This window comes from Canis lupus, chromosome 16 (assembly GCF_048164855.1).
Source record: "Canis lupus baileyi chromosome 16, mCanLup2.hap1, whole genome shotgun sequence".
Lineage (NCBI taxonomy): Eukaryota > Metazoa > Chordata > Mammalia > Carnivora > Canidae > Canis > Canis lupus.
Window position 1 is genome coordinate 18,560,375 of NC_132853.1, and position 19,671 is coordinate 18,580,045.

General features: G+C 39.0%; 1 protein-coding gene across 1 annotated transcript in view; it reads right to left on the reverse strand.

The window, feature by feature from the left end:
• Positions 1-14,693: 14,693 nt before the first annotated feature.
• NLK (nemo like kinase) overlaps positions 14,694-19,671 on the reverse strand; it is a 158,753-nt gene continuing 153,775 nt past the window's right edge. The window contains exons 10-11 of the mRNA XM_072779365.1: positions 18,696-18,789; positions 14,694-16,485 (exon numbers count right to left, since the gene is read on the reverse strand). Of these exons, the coding sequence (XP_072635466.1) occupies positions 16,431-16,485; positions 18,696-18,789 (149 nt within the window). The 3' untranslated portion in view covers positions 14,694-16,430. The remainder of the gene's footprint in view (positions 16,486-18,695; positions 18,790-19,671) is intronic.

The following is a 19,671-nucleotide window of genomic DNA, read 5'->3' on the forward strand; positions in this document are numbered from 1 at the left end:
AGACATCTGGTTAGGAGGAAAGGAGAGGATGGGGCAGGAGCTTGAGGGAGATGTGCCCCACAGAGGGCTTCTTTCTCAGATGAGAGAGACTGGGACACTTTCACTTGTTTAGATGCTGTTGGAAGTTTCTGGGTCACGGGGAGAGGTTGACATTATAGAAGAGAGCAGGAAATGTGGTTCAAGGCCCCCAAGTTGCTGGAGAGAATGGAAGGATTAAGGTGAGGTCAGAGTGGGCCTGTGGGGACTGGGACAGAGAAATTGGTGGCAGTGTAGAGGGCCCAGCCGAAGTAGGTGGCCATTGATCTGGGGGCCCGGTCTCCTAGGCTGTGTGCTTTTCTGCACTGTGGGGTCTGGTTCAGGAAAAAGGGCTTGACTTAATCTGGGTTTGGGGTTCAGGGAGAGTGGCAGTTTTGAGACATTGGACAGGAGGGGTTGATGAGACGGAGCATGTGCTCCAGAATAGGTAGGGGAGGAGGCCGAGGGGGCCTGAGGGCTACAGCCTGGGAATGGATGTGAGGGAGTGGATGTGAGGAGGCAGGGCTGGTGTGGTGGGAGTTCCTGCGGGAGTGGGCCTGAAGGCGGGGAGATGAGGACAGGGGGGCACAGGGTTGGAATTCCTGGTGTCACAAGAAATTCTGTGCATGGGAAGGTGTGGCTGAAATGGAGAGGAGGGGGTAGGTGTTTGGAGATGGGGTCAAGGGCCAGAGAACCAGGGCGTGGGGTGGATGGGTGGGGACGACCACCGGGGAGTAACCCAGGGAAGGTGGGCTTAGGCTGAGGCATGGCTTAAACTTCACAGGGTGGAGGGGAAACGGTGTGCTGGTAGCCTTGGGGAGCAGGGAGGCTGGTGAGCCCACCTCCTGACCCTGAGCTTGGGGTGTGTGAACAAATGAACAGCCTCCCCTGGTGAGGGCTGTGGGGATACCGAGACCTGGGAGGGCCGGTGCCTGGTATCAGGTCCTGCCACAGGAGAAGGCTGAGGGTGTGCAGGGGTTTGGGCCCTGGAGAGGAGGTGGGACAGAAGGACAGAGCCCTAGGGAAGGAGGGCATGGGGCGGGAGGGGGTGGAGGAGGTGAAGGTGAGGGTGAAGGTTCTTCGTGGTGTGCAGGATGAAGGGCAGGGGTGACAGAAGCTGTCGGACCCCGAGTGCTGGTGGCCCAGGGCTGGCCGGGGCAGGTGGAGCACTCCCACACAGCTTGCCCGGAGGAGCCCAGCCCCAACAGTGGCTTTGGGGACCAGGCCGCCCCTCCTAAGCTGTACTCCATGCTGATTAACACTGCTTGCTGGCGGGGGTGGGGGTGGGGGGAGCAGCACGTGGGGCCCCTAAGCCGGGATTTGCCCAGGGAACGTGTAAGCATACAGCTGCTAATGTGACCATTCCTCAGAAAACCTCTCACCCAGCCAAGTTTGTTATCTGTAGATAAAGACTTTCAAAGCCAAGCACTTTCCCTACCAGGATTTTCTACCCGAAAAAAAATCTCTGGGCAGTTGCTGCCTTATGTTTGAAATTCCTTTAGTGGGGGAACTGCCGGCTCTTCACTTGAGGTCAGATAAGTGGTAGGAGGCAAATGGCCCTGGGGAGGAGGGAGGACGGGGCTGATCCACCAGCAGGTTCCCCCGCCCAAAGCAAAGGGTAAGTGAAAGACTGATTTTATAAAGGGGGGAGGAGGCTCTGAACAGTTTCCTTGTCTTTCTGAGATGAGGCAATATTTAGCACCTTTGGAAAATTATTTGCATTGTGATGAGACAAACACCATTAGCCCAGCAGTGGCCGCCCTGGTGGTGGAAGTGGAATCCTTCCATTGGAATCACAGCTGAGGTGCTAGGAGGGACCTGCTGCTTTCCTGTTTGGAAATAAAAAAAATAACTGGAAACTTTTCATTATTCTGTTTTATCCCCGGGGCGGGGGGGGGGAACCAGAAAAGGTTTTATATAAAATTTTTGGATTACAGTGTTTTTTCCAGAGAACGTTAAACTTTATTATAAAATCCAAATAATAAATTTTATAATAAATTTTATGTAAAAAAATTATTAGAACTAATCAATGAGTTCAGCCAGGTTGTGGGATAAGTATCAATACACAAAAATTAATTGTATTTTTATATATTAGTAATGAACAATCTGAAAATGAAATCAAGACAATTCCATAAAAAATAACTACTTGGAAATAAATTTAATAAAGGAAGTACAAGACTTGTAATAGAACATTACAAAACCTTGAAAGAACAGAAGAGCTAAATAAATGGTGACATCCCACGTTCATGGATTGAAAGGTTTAATATGGTTAACATGACAAATTCCCCAAACTGATCTACAAGAGTCAGTGTAATCCTTATCAAAATCTTAGCTGGCCTCTGCAGAAATTAACAAATTGTTTCTAAAATTCATACGGAGGGGCCCCTGGGTGGCTTAGTGTGGGCTAAGCATCTGCCTTTGGCTCAGGTCATGATCCCAGAGAGTCCCAGGATTGAGCCCAGCAGACACCCCCTTCTCCCTCTGCCCCTCACCCTGCTTGTGCCCTCTCTTACTCGTTCTCTCAAGTAAATAAAGATTTTTAAATCTTTTAAAATTTTTTAAAAATATGGAATATGTGAGTGGCTTGGCAGTCGAGCGTCTGCCTTCAGCTTGGCATGATCCTGGTGTCCTGGGATCCAGTCCCGCATGGGGTTCTCTGTGGAGAGCCTGCTTCTCCTTCTGCCTATGTGTCTGCCTCTCTCTCTCTCTCTCTCTCTCTCATGAATAAATAAAATCTTTTTTAAAAATTAAAAAAAATTAAATTCGTATGGAAATGCAGGGGACTCAGAAGAGCCAGTCTTGAAAATGAACAAAGTTGGAGGACTCCACTCACTCTTCCTGATTTCAAAACTTACTGTAAAGCAACAATAATCAAGACACTGTAGAATGGAATTGAGAGTCCAGAAGTGAAGCCTTAAATTTACAATTAAAATCATTTTAAGGATCTAAAATAAATTATTACTTAGAAAAGAGACAAATTATCTAATGAATAAACTTCTATTTCTGGGACATCACAGCTTTACATATGTAGTGTATATTGTGGTAAAATATGCACACAATTTACCATTTTAAACATTTTAACTATACAGTTCAGTGGCATTAAGTACATTCACATTGTTGTGCAGCCAGCACCATTACCCATGTCCAGAACTTTTTCATCATCTCAATCTGAGGTTCCATACCTATAAAACATTAACTGTCCATTCTCCACTGGTAACCATTATACTACCTTCTATGAATTGGACTATTCTAGGTACCTCATATAAATAGAATTATACAATATTTTTCTTTTGTGTCTGGTTTCTTTCATGTCACATGTGTTCAAGGCTCATTTGTGTATATGTATCAGCATTTCCTTTAAAGCCTGAATAATATTCCATGGTGTATATGCATATATAAAAATATATAAATACACATTTTGTTTATCCATGCATCCATGGATGGACATTTGGGCAGTTTCCACCTTATGGCTATTGTGAATTAGTGCTATGAACATTGGCATTCAAATATCTGTTTAAGTCCCTGCTTATAATTCTTTTAGGTATATACCCAGAAATGGGACTGCTGGATCAAAAAATAATTATAATTTTAGGAACTGCCATACTTTTCCATAGCGGCTGCGCCATTTTACACTCCCATCAGCCATGTACAAGGGTTCCAACTTCTCACATTCTCGCCAACATTTGTACAATATTTTTTGATAATTTTTAAATCTTTTGCCTATTTTTGTCAGAACTTGGTAGCTGCGGATTCCAGCTAATTCTAATTATGGAAAAAATGACTACCATACGAATTGATTGAAAAGTCCTTATTGGCAAACCAAGCAGTCAAAATTTAATTTCTGTTAGAAAAAGTCTGGCTTCATTTTATACATGTTTCCATAAAAAACCCTCGCACTTCTGAATTTTAAGACAGAGCTGTGGTATGAATTTGTTGCCTGAGTGAACGAAAATTCTGCTAGTCTCAATATTTCTTAGTAATGCTCTCTGCTTTACTTTCAAGAAGTTCTCTCTCAGGATTGATGTATTATTTGGCAGCAGGGAGATGAAAGAGGTGGGGGCTTTATAAACAAAAACTTTCATATTGTCCCTTTTACTTAGCGACCAAGCTTTTTACACACAGGGTCATTGTGCCACAGTAGTAATTATGGTCTAAGAAGTATGTTTCTTTTGTAAAGCAGGAGAATGGTAATTGTGAAGGGGGAGGTGGTGGTCACATGGGATAATGAGGATGGTAGGAACAATTTGAAGCTGACTCTCTTAAAAAAACAGATGTGCCTCTGCAACTCCAAGAGTCTCATTTACCTCCACAGGTGTGTGTATCCTAGTTTAGAGAATCCCGGTCTGATTTTATCCCCTTCCCAACTAGACATTATTATTATTGCTTTATGCAATCTGCATTTGCTTAGTTTTCCCTACATGTTCATCAATTCTTGCATTGGAGATCTGCTTTTTTTTTTTTCTTTTTATGATTTTATTTATTTATTCATGAGAGACACACACACACACACGCACAGGCAGAGACACAGGCAGAGGGAGAAGCAGGCTCCATGCAGGGAGCCCGACATGGGACTAGATCCCCGGTCTCCAGGATCACGCCCTGATAAGAAGGCAGATGCTCAAACATTGAGCCACCCAGGCGTTCCTTCTTCTTCTTGAAGTACATCCTTTGGTGATGATCTATTCATAGCAAACTGAATTTGTGTTTTGAAAATATCTTTAAGTCTTTGCACTAAATGACAGTTTATAATTTTAGGTTAACATTTCTTCTTAAAACTTTGAATTTCATTCTGTTGTCTTCTAGCTTCAGTTGTTGCTGTTGAGAAGTCGTTTTCAATGTTAATCCTTTTAGGCAATTTTTCTCTGTTATATATAGGACTGCTTTGTCATCCTGCCATTTCACTACACATTATATATCCTGCTTATGATTTGTGTTCTTCCTAAATCCAAAGATTCCCTATTATGACAAAATCTAGAAAATTTTCATCTATTTAATTTTTACTCTCTTCTGTTATCTTTGGAACTCCCATTTTTTTTTTGAACTCTCATTTTATATGGATTTGATCTTTTTCACTATATCCCTCAAGTCTCTTAATGTTTTTTATTATCTCCTGTGCATATTTGTGTGTTTCTGCTATATAATAGGTAATGTATTCTTCGTAATCTTTCACAAGTTTTAGTTTTTCCTTTGGCAGTGTTCAATCGAACTGTTTAACTGATTCATTCTATATTTTTTCAATGATTTTTTTCATTTGCATAAATTTATTAATTTTCAAATTTGCCTGGTCATGGTTCAATGACTTTTCTTTCTAGCTTGGCCTTCTTTTTTTTTTTTTAAGAGGAGAGAGTGGGTTGGGAGTGGTAGAGGATATTAAGCAGGCTCCATACCCAGAGCAAAGCCTGATGTTGGGCTCAATCTAATAACCCTGAGATCCTTACCTGAGCTGAAATCAAGAGTCAGATACTTAACTGATTGACTCACCCAGGCGCCCCCCCCCCAACCTGTAAAGTACAATATTATACCTTCATTTCTCTAAAAATTTTAAAGCATAATCATTTTGTATTTTGCATTCAGTACTTCCATATCTTTAGTACTTAGTATTTATTTATTTACTTATTATTTATTTATTAAGATCTTATTCATTCATTCATGAGAGACACAGAGAGAGAGAGAGGCAGAGACACAGGCAGAGGGAGAAGCAGGCTCCACGCAGGGAGCCGACGTGGGACTTGATCCCGGGTCTCCAGGATCAGGGCCCAGGCTGAAGGTGGCACTAAACTGCTGAGCCACCTGGGCTGCCCCAGTACTTAGTTTTTAATGGTCTCTCCTATATAGTCGCTTATTTCTTTATGTTTTGTAATTTGGGGTTGTGAGCTCATATTTTGGTGTGTTTTATCTATGTTTGCTTTTGCCAGGCACTCCAGGGCACTATTAGCTGGGAGCCACTTTAGTATTTTGATTTGCATTTCCCAGGCTTTGATTGTAGCATAAATCTGAACTCTAAATGATGAGTATGGGTAAACTAAGTATGGTTTAGTATTCTTGTGGAAGACTTCTTTCCCACCAACAGCTAAGGTTGTAACAGATACATTTCCTTGTGACAGGCTGGACTTTGTTTTTTTCCTTTAACTGAAGGAATAGCTCATTGAATATTTCAGCTATATGTGGGAATCTAAATTTTAATTCCATTTCTTGCTCAGGGTCATGTCTCCTGTCTCCCCCGTGTAGTATTACTAGTCAAGGTTCTAATATGTTCGAGTCTGTGTCTTCCACTGAAAGATGGGACTAATAATAGTACCCACATTATGGGGTTGTTGTACAATTAATATTTGTATGGTACTTCAAGCAGGGCCTGACATATTATAATCAGTTGATAAATATTAGCTTTAATATTAGCTGCTATATTTTTTACCAGTTGGCAAATGACCTTAGGGAAGCAATGGCTCTAGTGTTCTCTGGTTTTGGTCCTTAAAGATTTCCCTTCTTTCTAGAAGTTTGGCTACTTATTGTTATATTTCATCAAGGATTCTTAGGTGTTTGTTTCATAGTTTTTTAGAATATCAAATCATCTGTATTGCTGGAAATAAAAACATTTTTGCTGTACTTAAAAAGACATATGAACAAAACTAGTTGCAAAACTCAACTTCCCCTGATTCTTGAGTTAGCTGAGAGCATGGATATTAAATATGTGGTCATTCAATTGGCGTTTATTTGCCATATGTATGATGATGTATGTGAAGACATGTTGATTTTCAAGGCCCTTGTTGGTAAAGTAACTGAAGAACTCTTGAATGACATGAGTTTTGGCAAATAGGATAGATGAAAAAAAGTACAGAGATGAGTAGACAGAGACACATCTGAACCTGTCAACTAAATGCCTCTAGATTTTCCCAGTGTGTTTAGGGAGATGGAAAATGGTTTGTTTACAAAAAATGTGGCTTGAATATGTCGTTTAAGAGAATCTGTAATAGGGACACCTGGGTGGCTCAGCAGTTGAGTGCCTGCCTTTGGCTCAGGGCATGATCCCGGAGTCCCAGGATTGAGTCCTGCATGGGGCTCCCTGCACGGAGCCTGCTTCTCTCTCTGTGTCTCTGCCTCTCTCTGTGTGTGTCTTTCATGAATGAATAAATAAAATCTTAAAAAAAAAGAATCTGTAATAAAATAAGAAATGATGTAAAAAACATGTACTACTACATACATGCACAATGGCTTACCTGGGAGAAAATTGGGTTAGTTCTACCTTGAATTATTTGTCCTCATGGAAAACAATGTTGTGACAAAGGATAAAAACATGGATACGGGATCATTAATTCAAGTTATTCATTGTTTACCTTCATAATAAAAAATGTGGCTCAAATTAGAAGCATTAGCTCTGTAGGTATTCATGTGGAACAATCTTTCACATATATCACATGGAAAAAGGGAGGTGGAAGACAGTGTGCAGATTATGCTATCATTCCTATAAAAATATATAAGCTTGATTATGCAGAGTGTCTCTGGAATGATCCACAGAAACTAGAAATGGTGGTTTGGCTTTAGGGAAAATGATTCCCTTTTCACTGTCCTTTTGTAGATTGTGCCATGTGAATGCAATACTAACACACACACACTCTAATATTTTTAAAAGGAACCTGCAATATTGTCTGTACAAGATTTTTCTTAAGGATAAGCATTCTGAAAGATTCTAAAGCTGTTCATTCTAAAAATTATGATATAGTTGCTACAATTAAGAACTGGATGAAGGTAAGTTGGCTGTGAGGATGATGAGCTCTGAAAATTAGTGTTATTATCAAAATAAAAATAAAAATAAACTCATCTGGGTAGCCCGGGTGGCTCAGCGGTTGAGCGCCGCCTTTGGCCCGGTGCGTGATCCTGGAGACCTGGGATCGAGTCCCACATCGGGCTCCCTGCATGGAGCTTGCTTCTCCCTCTGCCTGTGTCCACCTCTCTCTGTCTCTAGTGAATAAATAAATAAAATCTTAAAAAAAAAAAAAAACTCTTCTTTAGAGATCTTTTTTTTTTTTTTTTAAATTTTATTTATTTATGATAGTCACATAGAGAGAGAGAGAGAGGCAGAGACACAGGCAGAGGGAGAAGCAGGCTCCATGCACCGGGAGCCCGACGTGGGATTCGATCCCGGGTCTCCAGGATCGCGCCCTGGGCCAAAGGCAGGCGCCAAACCGCTGCGCCACCCAGGGATCCCGAGATCTTTTTTTTTAATTGAGATTTTATTTATTTATTCATTCATGAGAAACACACAGCAAGAAAGAGGGAGAGGCAGAGACACAGGCAGAGGGAGAAGCAGGCTCCATGCAGGGAGCTCGATGTGGGACTCGATCCTCGGTCTCCAGGATCATGCCCTGGGCTGAAGGCGGCGCTAAACCGCTGAGCCACCCAGGCTGCCCCCTCTTTAGAGATCTTTGATGAATATTTCCCTGACACATGAGGAAACTGACCACTGGATCAGAGACCTCTGAAGTCTGCTACCTAACATAGATGCTGACCTCCCAGCAAGAAGGTCTACTTGTTTAAAGTTCTACCAATAGCAATTTACTACTTCTTTCCAAGATTCTGGGCCTCGTTCATTTACTGATAAAGTCACCTAAAAATGTAGGGAAAGCAGGGATGCCTGGGTGGCTCAGTTGGTTAAGCATTTGCCTTTGGCTCAGGTCATGATCCCAGGGTCCTGGGACAGAGCCCTGCATCAGGCTCCCTGCTCAGTGGGGAGTCTACTTCTCCCTCTCCCTCTGCCTTTCCCCCTGGTTTGTGCTTTCTCTCATGCAAATAAATAAATAAATCTTAAAAAAAAAGTAGGGAAAACAATTATATACCAACAAGCTAGACAACCTAAAAAAAATGGATAAATTCCTAGAAACATACAATCTTCCAAGATTGAATCATGAATAAATTGAAAATGTGAATAGACTGATTAGTAGTAAGGAGGATGGAGCAGTAATGAAAAAATCTCTCAACAAACAGAAGTCCAGGACCAGGCAGCTTCACTAGAGATTTCTGCCACACACTCAAAGTTTTTTTTTTTTTTTTTTTTTACTCAAAGATTTAATACTGACCTTGCTCAAACTCTTCAAAAAAGAACCAAAGATGAGGGAAAGCTCCTAACACATTTTTCAAGGCCAGCATTACCCTTATACTAAAACCAGGCAAGGACACCCGTAAAAAATTACAGATCAATATATTTGATGAACATGGATGCAAAAATCCTCAACACAATATTAGCAATCCAAGTCCAAAAATACTTTAAAACGATTATATACCATGATCAAGTGGGATTTATTTCAGGGATGCAAGGATGGTTCGACACCTACAAATCAATGTGATAACTTCACATGAACAAAATAAAAGAAAAATCATATGATCATTTCAATAGATGTGGAAAAAGCATTTTATAAAATTCAACATCCATTTATAAAGACTCTCAATGAAGTGGGAATAGAAGGAACATATCTCATAAGGGTCATATATGAGAATCCTATATTAAAATCAGACTCAATGAAAAAAAAATCATATTCAATGGTGAAAAGCTGAAAACTTTTCCTCTAAGATCAGGAATAAGACAAGGATGCCACTTTTATTCAACATAGTATTGGAAGTCCTAGCCATGGAAATTAGGTAAGAAAAAGAAATAAAAGTTATCCAAATTGGAAAGGAAAGAAGTGTAACTGCCAGTATCTGCACACATGACTGACTTTCTCTATATCTATATATCCCTATCTGTCTATATATCTATATCTATAAATAAAAACTACCAAAATACAATTAGAACTATTAATTCAGTACAGTTGGAGGTTATAAAATCAATATACAGGTATCTGTGGCATTTTTATACACCAGTAACATGACAACTGAGAAATTAAGAAAACAATACTGGGATGCCTGGCTGGCTCAGTCAGTAGAGCATGTGACTCATGATCTTGGGGTTGTAAATTTGAGCCCTGCATTGGGTGTAGAGATTACTTAAAAAAAAAAATTTAAAGTCCGAACCATTTACAATTGCACCAAAAAGAATAAATTACCTAGAAATAAATTAAACCAAGGAAGTAGAAGACTTGTATACTGAAAACTATAAGATGCTGGGATGCCTGGGTAGCTCAGTGGTTGAGCATCTGCCTCGGCTCAAGGCGTGATCCCGGTCCAGGGTTTAAGTTCCACATCAGACTCCCTGTGAGGAGTCTGCTTCTCCCTCTGTCTGTGTTTCTCTCTCTCTGTCTCTTATGAATAATAAATAAAATCTTTAAAAAAACAACAAAACTATAAGATGCTGATGAAAGAAAGAAACTAAGAGTATACAGATGGAAAGATATTTTGTGTTTGTAGACTGGAAGACTTAATATTGTTAAAATGTCCATAATACCCAAAGCAATCTACAGATTCAATGCAATACCTATCAAAATTCCAATGGCATACTTCACTTTTATTCAAGAAATAAAAGTTATCCAAAATAATTCTAAAACGTGTATGGAACCACAAAAGATCCTGAATAGCCAAAACAATCTTGAGAAGGAACAATAAAACTGTACATATCAGGCTCCCTGATTTAAAACTATACTACAGGGAGACCTGGGTGGCTCAGCGGTTGAGCGTCTGCCTTTGACTCAGGGCATGATCCTGGGGTCTGGGATCAAGTCCCACATTGGGCTCCTGTAGAGAGCCTGCTCCTCCCTCTGCCTCTGCCTCTGTCTCTGCCTCTCTCTCTCTCTCTCTCTCTGTCTCTCATAAATAAATAAAATCTTAAAAAAAAAACTATACTACAAAGCTATAGTAATCAAAACAGTATGGTACTGGTGCAGAAACAGACACACAGATCAATGAAACATAATTGAGAGCCCAGAATAAACCCACACATACATGGACAATTAATCTGTGACAAAGGAGCCAAGAAATACAATGGAGAAAGGATAGTTTCTTCAAGAAATGGTGCTGGGGAAGCTGGACAGCCATGTGCAAAAGAATGAAACTAGACCACTATCTTACACTATACACAAAAATGAACTAAAAATGGATTACAGACTTGAATATAAGACATGAAACCATAAAATTCCAAGAAAACACAGATAGTAAACTCCCTGACATTGGTTTTAGCAGCATTTTTGTGGATCAGATTCCAAAGACAAGGGAAACTAAAGCAAAAATAAACTAAAAAGCTTCTGCACAGCAACAGAAACCATTATCAAAACAAAATGGCAACCTACTAAATAGAAGGTATTTGCAAACCATTTATGTGATAAGGGGTTATTAGCGGAAATATACAAGGAACTCATACAACTCAACAGAAAAACAACACAATTAAAAAACTGGCACAGGATCTGATTAAACATTTCTTTGGAGAACACATACAGGTGGCCAACAGGCACCTGAAAAGATGTTCAACATCACTAGTTGTTAGGGAAATGCAAATCAACATCGCAATGTGATATCACCTCAAATCTATCAGAATGGCTACTGTTCTCAAAACAACAAAAATAAGTGTTGTAATGGATGTGGAGAAAAGGAAACCCTTGTATGTTTGGGATTGCAAATTGGTGCAACTACTATGAAAACACTATGGAGAGTTCTCAAAAAATTAAGAACTACCATATGACCTAGCTATTCCAGTTCTAGGTATTTATCTGACAAATATGAAAACATGAATTTGAAAAGATATAGGTATTCCTATGTTCATTGCAGCATTGTTTACAAAATGCCAAGATATAAAAACAACCTATGTGTCCATCAATAGATGGGTAAAGAGGATGTGATATATTTATGCAATGGAATATTACTCAGCCAATTAAAAAAGCGAAATCTTGCAATGGATGGACCTTGCATGTATTTATTACGCTAAGCAAAAGAAGTCAGATGAAGACGAATGCCATATAATTTCACTCATGTGGGATCTAAAAACCACCAAACCAAACCAAACTCATAGATACAGAGAACAGACTAATGGTTAGAGAAGGTTGGGCGGGGGGTGGACAAAATGGGTGAAGAGGAGCAACCGTTTGGTAATTGATGGTAAACTTAACTTTTGCTGATGATCACTTCGTAGTGTATACAGATGTCAAAGTATAGAGCTGTACACCTGACACATATGTAAAAAAAAGTGTAGGAAAAATGTCACCACTTATGGGTTTGATTCTTAAACTACTTTAATCTTGAGAGAAGAAACAGGATGTTAAGTTCAGCAAGTATTATCAGTTTCTTCAATTCAGCCCTGATTTCCAAAATGGAAAGTTAGAGTCACTAGCCTCTAACTCATTAACTAAGAAACTTATTTTTATTTTATGGCATACCATTTAGAACATAAAAAGAATATTAAAGAATGGAATGCAAAATGTGCATGAATTCTGGAGGAAAGATGGGAGTGAGGAAGACTCTGACTTCTGGCTTAAATAATGGGGTGGATGGTGAAGTCCAGGCCCAGGATTGAGGGGAAGGAAGCAGATGGAACACTGTAACTTGAGCCATTGTCTTCTACCTCCTCTTCCAGAAAAAAGTTAAATCAAGAGTACCATCCTGGCACAGGTCCTAACTTAATGTGAAGAGGGTGCTATAGCCTGGGCCAGCTCACAACTCTGTCCTCTTGCCCCCAAACATACAAATTCCTTTTTCTTCCACAATTCCTCATGAATTGCTAAGGATGGCCCTAGTCTAGGATGGGGGAAAAGAGAACCAGTATGGAAAAGTGAGAATAATAATAAAGTTGTGTGAGAAACATTAATTTAATTTTTTTTTATTAAAAAGATCTTATTTATTCATGAGAGACACACAGGGAGAGGCAGAGACATAGGCAGAGGGAGAAGCAGCCTCCTTGCAGGGAGCCCAATTTGGGAATCGATTCCCGGACTGGGATCAAGCCCTGATTGGAAGGCAGATGCTCAACCGCTGAGCCACCCAGGCGTCCCTTAATTTCATTTTTGACATGTCTGAAATGCCTAGAAGATAACCAAGTGGAAATTTCTAATAGGGACCTAGCAGAAAAATCTGGGTATATAGGTAAGAGATTTGGGTTCATTCTCTTACACTCATTGAGGCCATGAGGGCAGATGAGGTCACAAGATGAGAGTAGTCAACAGTGGATTGTAATCTTAGCTGCACATTGGAATCAACTGGAGAATTAAAAAAAAAAAATCTCACAAAAAAACAAAACATAAAACTGATGCCTGACTTGCCTCTAGAGAGAATCTGATTTAATTGGTCTGGGGGTAGCCTAGGCACTAGAATTTCTGATAGTTCTCCAGGTGACTCTACCAAGTAGCCACATCAAAAACCTGTGGCTTTAGAAGCCAGGATTTATCCCTAGCCGAGGGAGCACAACATTATGAGGATTGAGCAGAAAAAGGAGCCTATATAGGCCCCCAAGAAGGGAGAAAAACAGAGTGGTATTACGGAAGACAAGGAAAGAGTCTTTAAGGAAGGAGAGGTGGAGAGAAGACTCAAAGTGCTCATTTACTACCCATGGTGTTTAGACACTACTTAGAGCACAGTAGGAATAGCTCCCCCAAAAGGGGCCTTTATTTCAAAATTCATGCAAATGTTGTATTCTATTATTTAATATATTTTTAATATAAAAGTAGTATTTTAAATGATTTAGCATATAAGAAAAACAAAATTCCAAACTTTATGAACTATCACAAGAAATTACCTCCATCTTCTGGGTTCTTATACCTAAACTGCAAACAAATTGGAGCTGATTAGAGCCCTAACTTATCTGTCCATACTGATTCCACTGACTGTAGAAATTCCACATTTTTGCAATTACCAACAATTTTAAATTAAAAAAAAACAAAAAACAAAAAACGAGACACACATCCTTGGTTAGCTGAACAGGTTCCAGTGGGAACAGGTCAATATATTTTCTCTAATATTTGTGAAGAATTTGTTTCAAACTGTTATATGTGCAATTCATATTGTTCTCTTGTAAGTAATGACAACTAGTTTCCTTATTCAAGCTTATTGATAGTAAGTAATTCTTGTATTCAGTTAGGTATTCAAAAGTTTATTGGATGTACAAACTAATATGTGTAAGTGTATTAATTTATACGAGTTAGAACAGTCAGTTCCCTCCATGTCAGGAAAAAAAATCCATTTTGCTAAATCAAGAAAAGACAGGGGAAATACATGCCATCTACAAACTCAAGAGTCATGTTGCCTTATCTACCACAGGGAAGTATTCCAAAGTTAGGTAGTCTGGGGTCAGGTCATAATTATACTACCACCCAGTTGGGACTTTGTCCTTCACTGGAATTACCTTTGGGCTGCCGGGGGAAGGAGGCAGAAAAGAAGGGAAGGGTAAGGTCAAGTCCTCAGCAGTCTGCTTCATCCAGTTTATGTATTTAATGTTTTGGACTCCAATGTATTGAAATTTGGTTTCACATGAAAATAGAGTTCTTTGCTCAAAAAGAAAAAAAAGGCTTTTAAACCACTGGATTAGACTCTAAGGTCTGAAAAGACTTTCAAATTATATATATTTGACTCATAATGTCTTTAAATATTAAGTTTTTGATATATTTTTGGCAATGTAAAGATCCTGGTAAGATTTTTAAAAACCACAACTAATTTCCTCAAAGATCAAAATAGAAATATGAATAGGAAATGTCTTAAAACTGCAAAATCAGGAATAAAAGCTATACTAAAGAGAAAACAAAGGAAAAGAATTGAAAGAAAACAGATGACACATCTTTTTCGAATGTCACATTTAATGTTTTCACCACTGTACTTCAAATCTACATTGTACAAAGTGACCAGTAAGTGTGCCACGGTAATTGACCAACCTCTGAGATTGTACCTTTCACACCAGTGTCTTCTTGGGCTCTTTTGATACTAAACACGTTTCTCATTCAAGTGAATTGAAATGCTTCAGTTGGGTTGATTCTCAGGAGCCTCATAAAAAAAAAACAAAGATATTGCACCATCTTTGTTTAGTAATTCAATGTTTGTTTCTTTCACAGCAAATAATTACTTCATTGAAGTTAAAACTTCCAAACATAACTTATTAATAGTCTTCAAATTCAGCTCAGATCACTCAAGATGAAAATACTCTGCTAAATACAGATAACTTACAATAACTTTAACAGTTAATTGTCCATAACACACAACAAGGTTTTTTCCTAGACCAATTTTAAGACGATCCATTAGTATTCCTTGTACAGGTGAAAAACAATCTTCAATTTTCTTGTCTTTTTATTTTTAATATAAAAGTTGGAAGGGACATTCAAGTTTCAAGTCTCCACATTGAACTTAAAAAAAAAAAATAGTCATCATCAGCATGTGGAGGTAAACAAGCCAAGTTGTATAACTCCAGGAGGTAGAGGCCTTCAATTTTGTATTCATATATACATATGCACAGAAGAATTCAGTGTTCCAACAGAAAAAAGAATTTGTCAAAAAGTAATAAGTTATTTACTACTGTGACATTTCAAGACTCCCACAGCTTTGCCTAAGGACACAAACACATTTGACATAATTCCCTATGTGCCTTTTTTGTGGCTTTAAAATTTTTAAAAATTTGTTTTTGTCTTTATTTATTTATTTTTTTTACTGTCCAGTGCAGGAAAAGTCTCACAAAATTTCACAGACCTAAAATGTGCAAGCTAGTTCTCTCTCTATACAGCAATGTTGGGATTCTTTTGAAATTAGCCCAGAAATGAATTATTTACACACATGAAAGATGCATGCTTCGGGGTTTCTTTATGTAAGAAAGAGCAGAAAAACTTCTAATAAAAATAGATTAAATATATATATATATATTTATACTGGGTAAGGAAAACAGAAGTTTCGTCTCTCCTAGTCACAAACTCATTCTCTCTACCCACAACATTGGATTTTAGACAGCACACATCACCGTCACGGCTCTAATGAGAAGCTAATTATAGGGCTTGATCATTAGGTGGCATGCCCCACCCCCCACCCCCCCAGGTGCAGCCACGATCAGCTCATGTGGCTCCATGATTGGTCGCAGGCAAGGTTTCTAGATTCTTTCATTTTAGAAAACCCCAAATTTTCAGGAATGGCTCAAATATCAAAATGTATGACTGTCCTTTATGTGTGTGTATATGTGTGTGAACAATCTCACTTCATTTTAAAAAAAGAAAAACAAAACAAAAACACAAAACCCCAAAATCCCAAATTTGGTTCAATTCTCTTTTGTTCTGAGGTGAGCCATAACAGCTGCACTAAATTCATAAAACATGTGCAACTCTGGGTAAAATATTTTTCTTCTAAAAGCACAACCACTTTACAAGATTAAAAGTCTAGTAACATTTCTAAATATTATTCATATCATACAAGTAGTGGTTGTTAATTTAAAACTTCATTAGTAAAATTACAGTACAAGCATGATTAACCTCCAGAATTGCAAATCCCAGACTCCAGTGGAAAGCTACATTACATCTTCAGTAGTACATTATCTTCCACCGTCACTCCCACACCAGAGGAGATGGGGGCATCTCAGACGGCTGGGCAACAGTGGAACTGGAAGAAAATGGAAATATGGTGAAACCAGCTATTGACACCACAAAAGGCAAAAGGGAGAGTCAATGCTGTGTATTTTCCTCTCTTCCTTTAAAAAAATTATAAAGTCCATTTCTGGATTTTATTTAACTTCTCTAAAGCTGTATTTGTTCCAAATTGTTCATTCAAGAATCTGTATCTATAAGCAAGGCAACAGTGATGGGCTTGAGGACGATGTGTCATTTACTTGTGGGACATCAAGGAAATGCCCTCCCTCATCTTTCCTCTTTTGGAAAGGGATAATGCCTGCCATCCACCTCATAGGACATTGTGATGAATACATGAGATAATGTAGGCAAAGTGCCTTCCACTGTGCCTACTTTGTAATATAAAGGAAGTAATAATGTCTACAATCAACCAGAAAATAATCTTACAGGATGCAGAATTATCCATTTAAAAGTAGCCTCTCAAAACACAATGACTTTAAGTGGAAACCTATGTGAATGAGCCTTATAAGCACTCTTTTATCAAGTATGAACTCAGTAGTAATGAATAATCATTTAGCATTTGTTATCCATAGATCAATTTTCTCAGTTATTTCACGTATCTAATTTTGTTAACTAGATTATAAACTTGAGGATGTGTGTGTAACCACTTTGCTTCCTTGGGGCCTGGGATAATGAATAACTTACACCTGAAAGGTATTAAAACACATGATTTCCCGGGTCACTGACTCTTAGGGGAAAATAATAAAGTAATTTTAAACCACAGAGGAATAAACATACAACCTAATTCCTTCTTTCCACAGAAAAATACAAGGAAGAAATGAAAGTCACCCTGATTTAAAAAGTTCTAAACAAAAATTCGTGAAAAATGGATTCAATAAATTTAATCAATTTCAACACCATGTTAAGGCCAATTAAAAGGGAAGCAAGGGGAAGAGAGAAAAGGGAGAGGCAGAAAGGCAGGTGGGGAAGAAAGGAGGAAGAGTGTGGCCTTTCAGATATCTAAATCCACCCTTCTCTGTCCTGCTTTGTTATACTGGAGCCAGACACTTACTCACAGTTATCCTTTGCTACTTGGCTTGTGGTGGAAGGATACTGCAAGGCCAAGGCTTCCTAAGCAGCTTTCCTTCCTGGTTCTGGTGTCGGATTTTTTAATGTGGAAGGCCCAGTTTTGTTCTACCCAAATTTTCTGGCAAGTTTCTCTGGGACCCAGCAGGCTTCTCTGATAGACCAATTCCACCCACACCTTTTGAAAAGCATCTTCAGCACCCTCAAACTGTGTGTGTTCTTGTGGCAGCCATATCTTCTACTAAGTGGTCCAAATTTTATTAGGCTTGAGTGGAGGGGTCTCCTCCAAATTTTTAATTTCCTCCTTGTTCACTCTTCCTCAGTCTAAAGGGAGTACCTGCCTTCTGCCTTTGTTACTTTGGGACCCTCCAGAATCTTCTTATATACCTTTTAGAAGTTAACCATCTTTTCTAGTTAATGCTTCTATTAAATTTTCCCTCTTCAGGGCAGCCCCGGTGGCTCAGTGGTTTAGTGCCGCCTTTAGCCCAGGGCGTGATCCTGGAGACCCAGGATCGAGTCCTACATCAGGCTCCCTGCATGGAGCCTGCTTCTCCTTCTGCCTGTGTCTCTGCCTCTCGCTCTCTATGTGTCTCATGCATAAATAAATAAAATCTTAAAAAAAAACTTTTCCCTCTTCACATTCATGGGTGTGGTTTCTTTCTCCTTACTGGGCTTTAATTGATGCAAGGAATTAGGGAAAAAGACATTGAGAAGGAAAGGACAGAGAGAGACACAAGCAAATGAGGCTTGCTGGGTTCCAAAGCAGCTATGAAAACTCTAGATAGGACACACCAGCACTATACCTATAAAATAATCTTGCTTGTAGTTATTATTAAGGTGGTGGGGATGGTAGTAGGAACCAAGAGGACCATGTTTAACTTGAGGGCAGTGGCTGCCATGCTGCCGTACGGTGATCATCTGTGAACACAACTGCCAAAGCACCACCCCAAATCAACCACTAAATTGGCATCAGTGTAAAAATGAATGCGTACATTTTTAATTTGCTTTTGACTAAAACCAAAACTTGTAAAAGAAGTTTTATCTATATTTATCTTTTTATCTGTATTATCTAATCTAAATAAAAACAAATATGCTGAACAACCAAATCACAATGGCACCCTTTCAATAACAAAGTAAGAATTATATACATATAGTTACCTAATAAAGCTCTTAAAAGCAGCAGACTGCGGGTTGATGCAGAGAGGCACTCTGTTTCCTTTCTGCTGTTCCAAAATGAATTGGTGAATAATCTCTGTGGAGAAAACAAACATCATATAATTCTTGACAATCTGCAGGCATGGGAGCAGTGGATTCTTGGCTAACTGGCCAGCATTCTGAACAGCATTTCCCACTGGTTTAGTTAAGATCAAACGTACAGATCATGTATCAGGCAGGATCCAGTGGAACTTTCCTGAAATCAAAATGACAGTGCCTGCTAAACAGAGGCAACCTCCCCATTTCACCCCATCGACCAAGTGGTGTTATATGGGTTTGAAACCCCATCTGTGGGAGGAGTAAAATGGTCTATAAACTTGAATGATTCCACAGGGTTGGCATTATGAATGAATCTTCTAAATTGTTGGTAATTATTACCCTTTCGAAAATCACTTAAAAAAACCACAGCTCGTGTATAGGTACACAATTCTAGGCTGTTTATCTTGGGGACTACTCTCTTCTAAAATGTCTAAAATCATTCAGAATTTTGGATGTCCTTAACCTACCCCAATAGGAGATCATGTCAGGAAATTTTATGAGTAGACTATCAGAAATTCCCCTCTCTTGTGATCATTCAAAGAATGATTCCCTCACTGGATGTTTATTCTTTTTAAAATTTGCATGTTATATAAGACAGTCCAATATGTTTCAGTGAAATCACACTGAGTGAATACATATTATCTACTTTGAGTCACACTTACTAAGTAAGTCAGTTTGGAAAGCTCCTCTGCCTGACCTACCACTGAATGTAATATGAAATCAGTGTTTTTATAACACACATAGCTTTCTTGGCATATATGCCCTGGACAAACAGCTATACACAAGGTTGTAAAATAAACGTATGGAGGAACTTTGGTCACCATCCAGACTCAGCTTTTCATGGCCACATAATGGAAAATGTTATTATTCATTCTGCCTG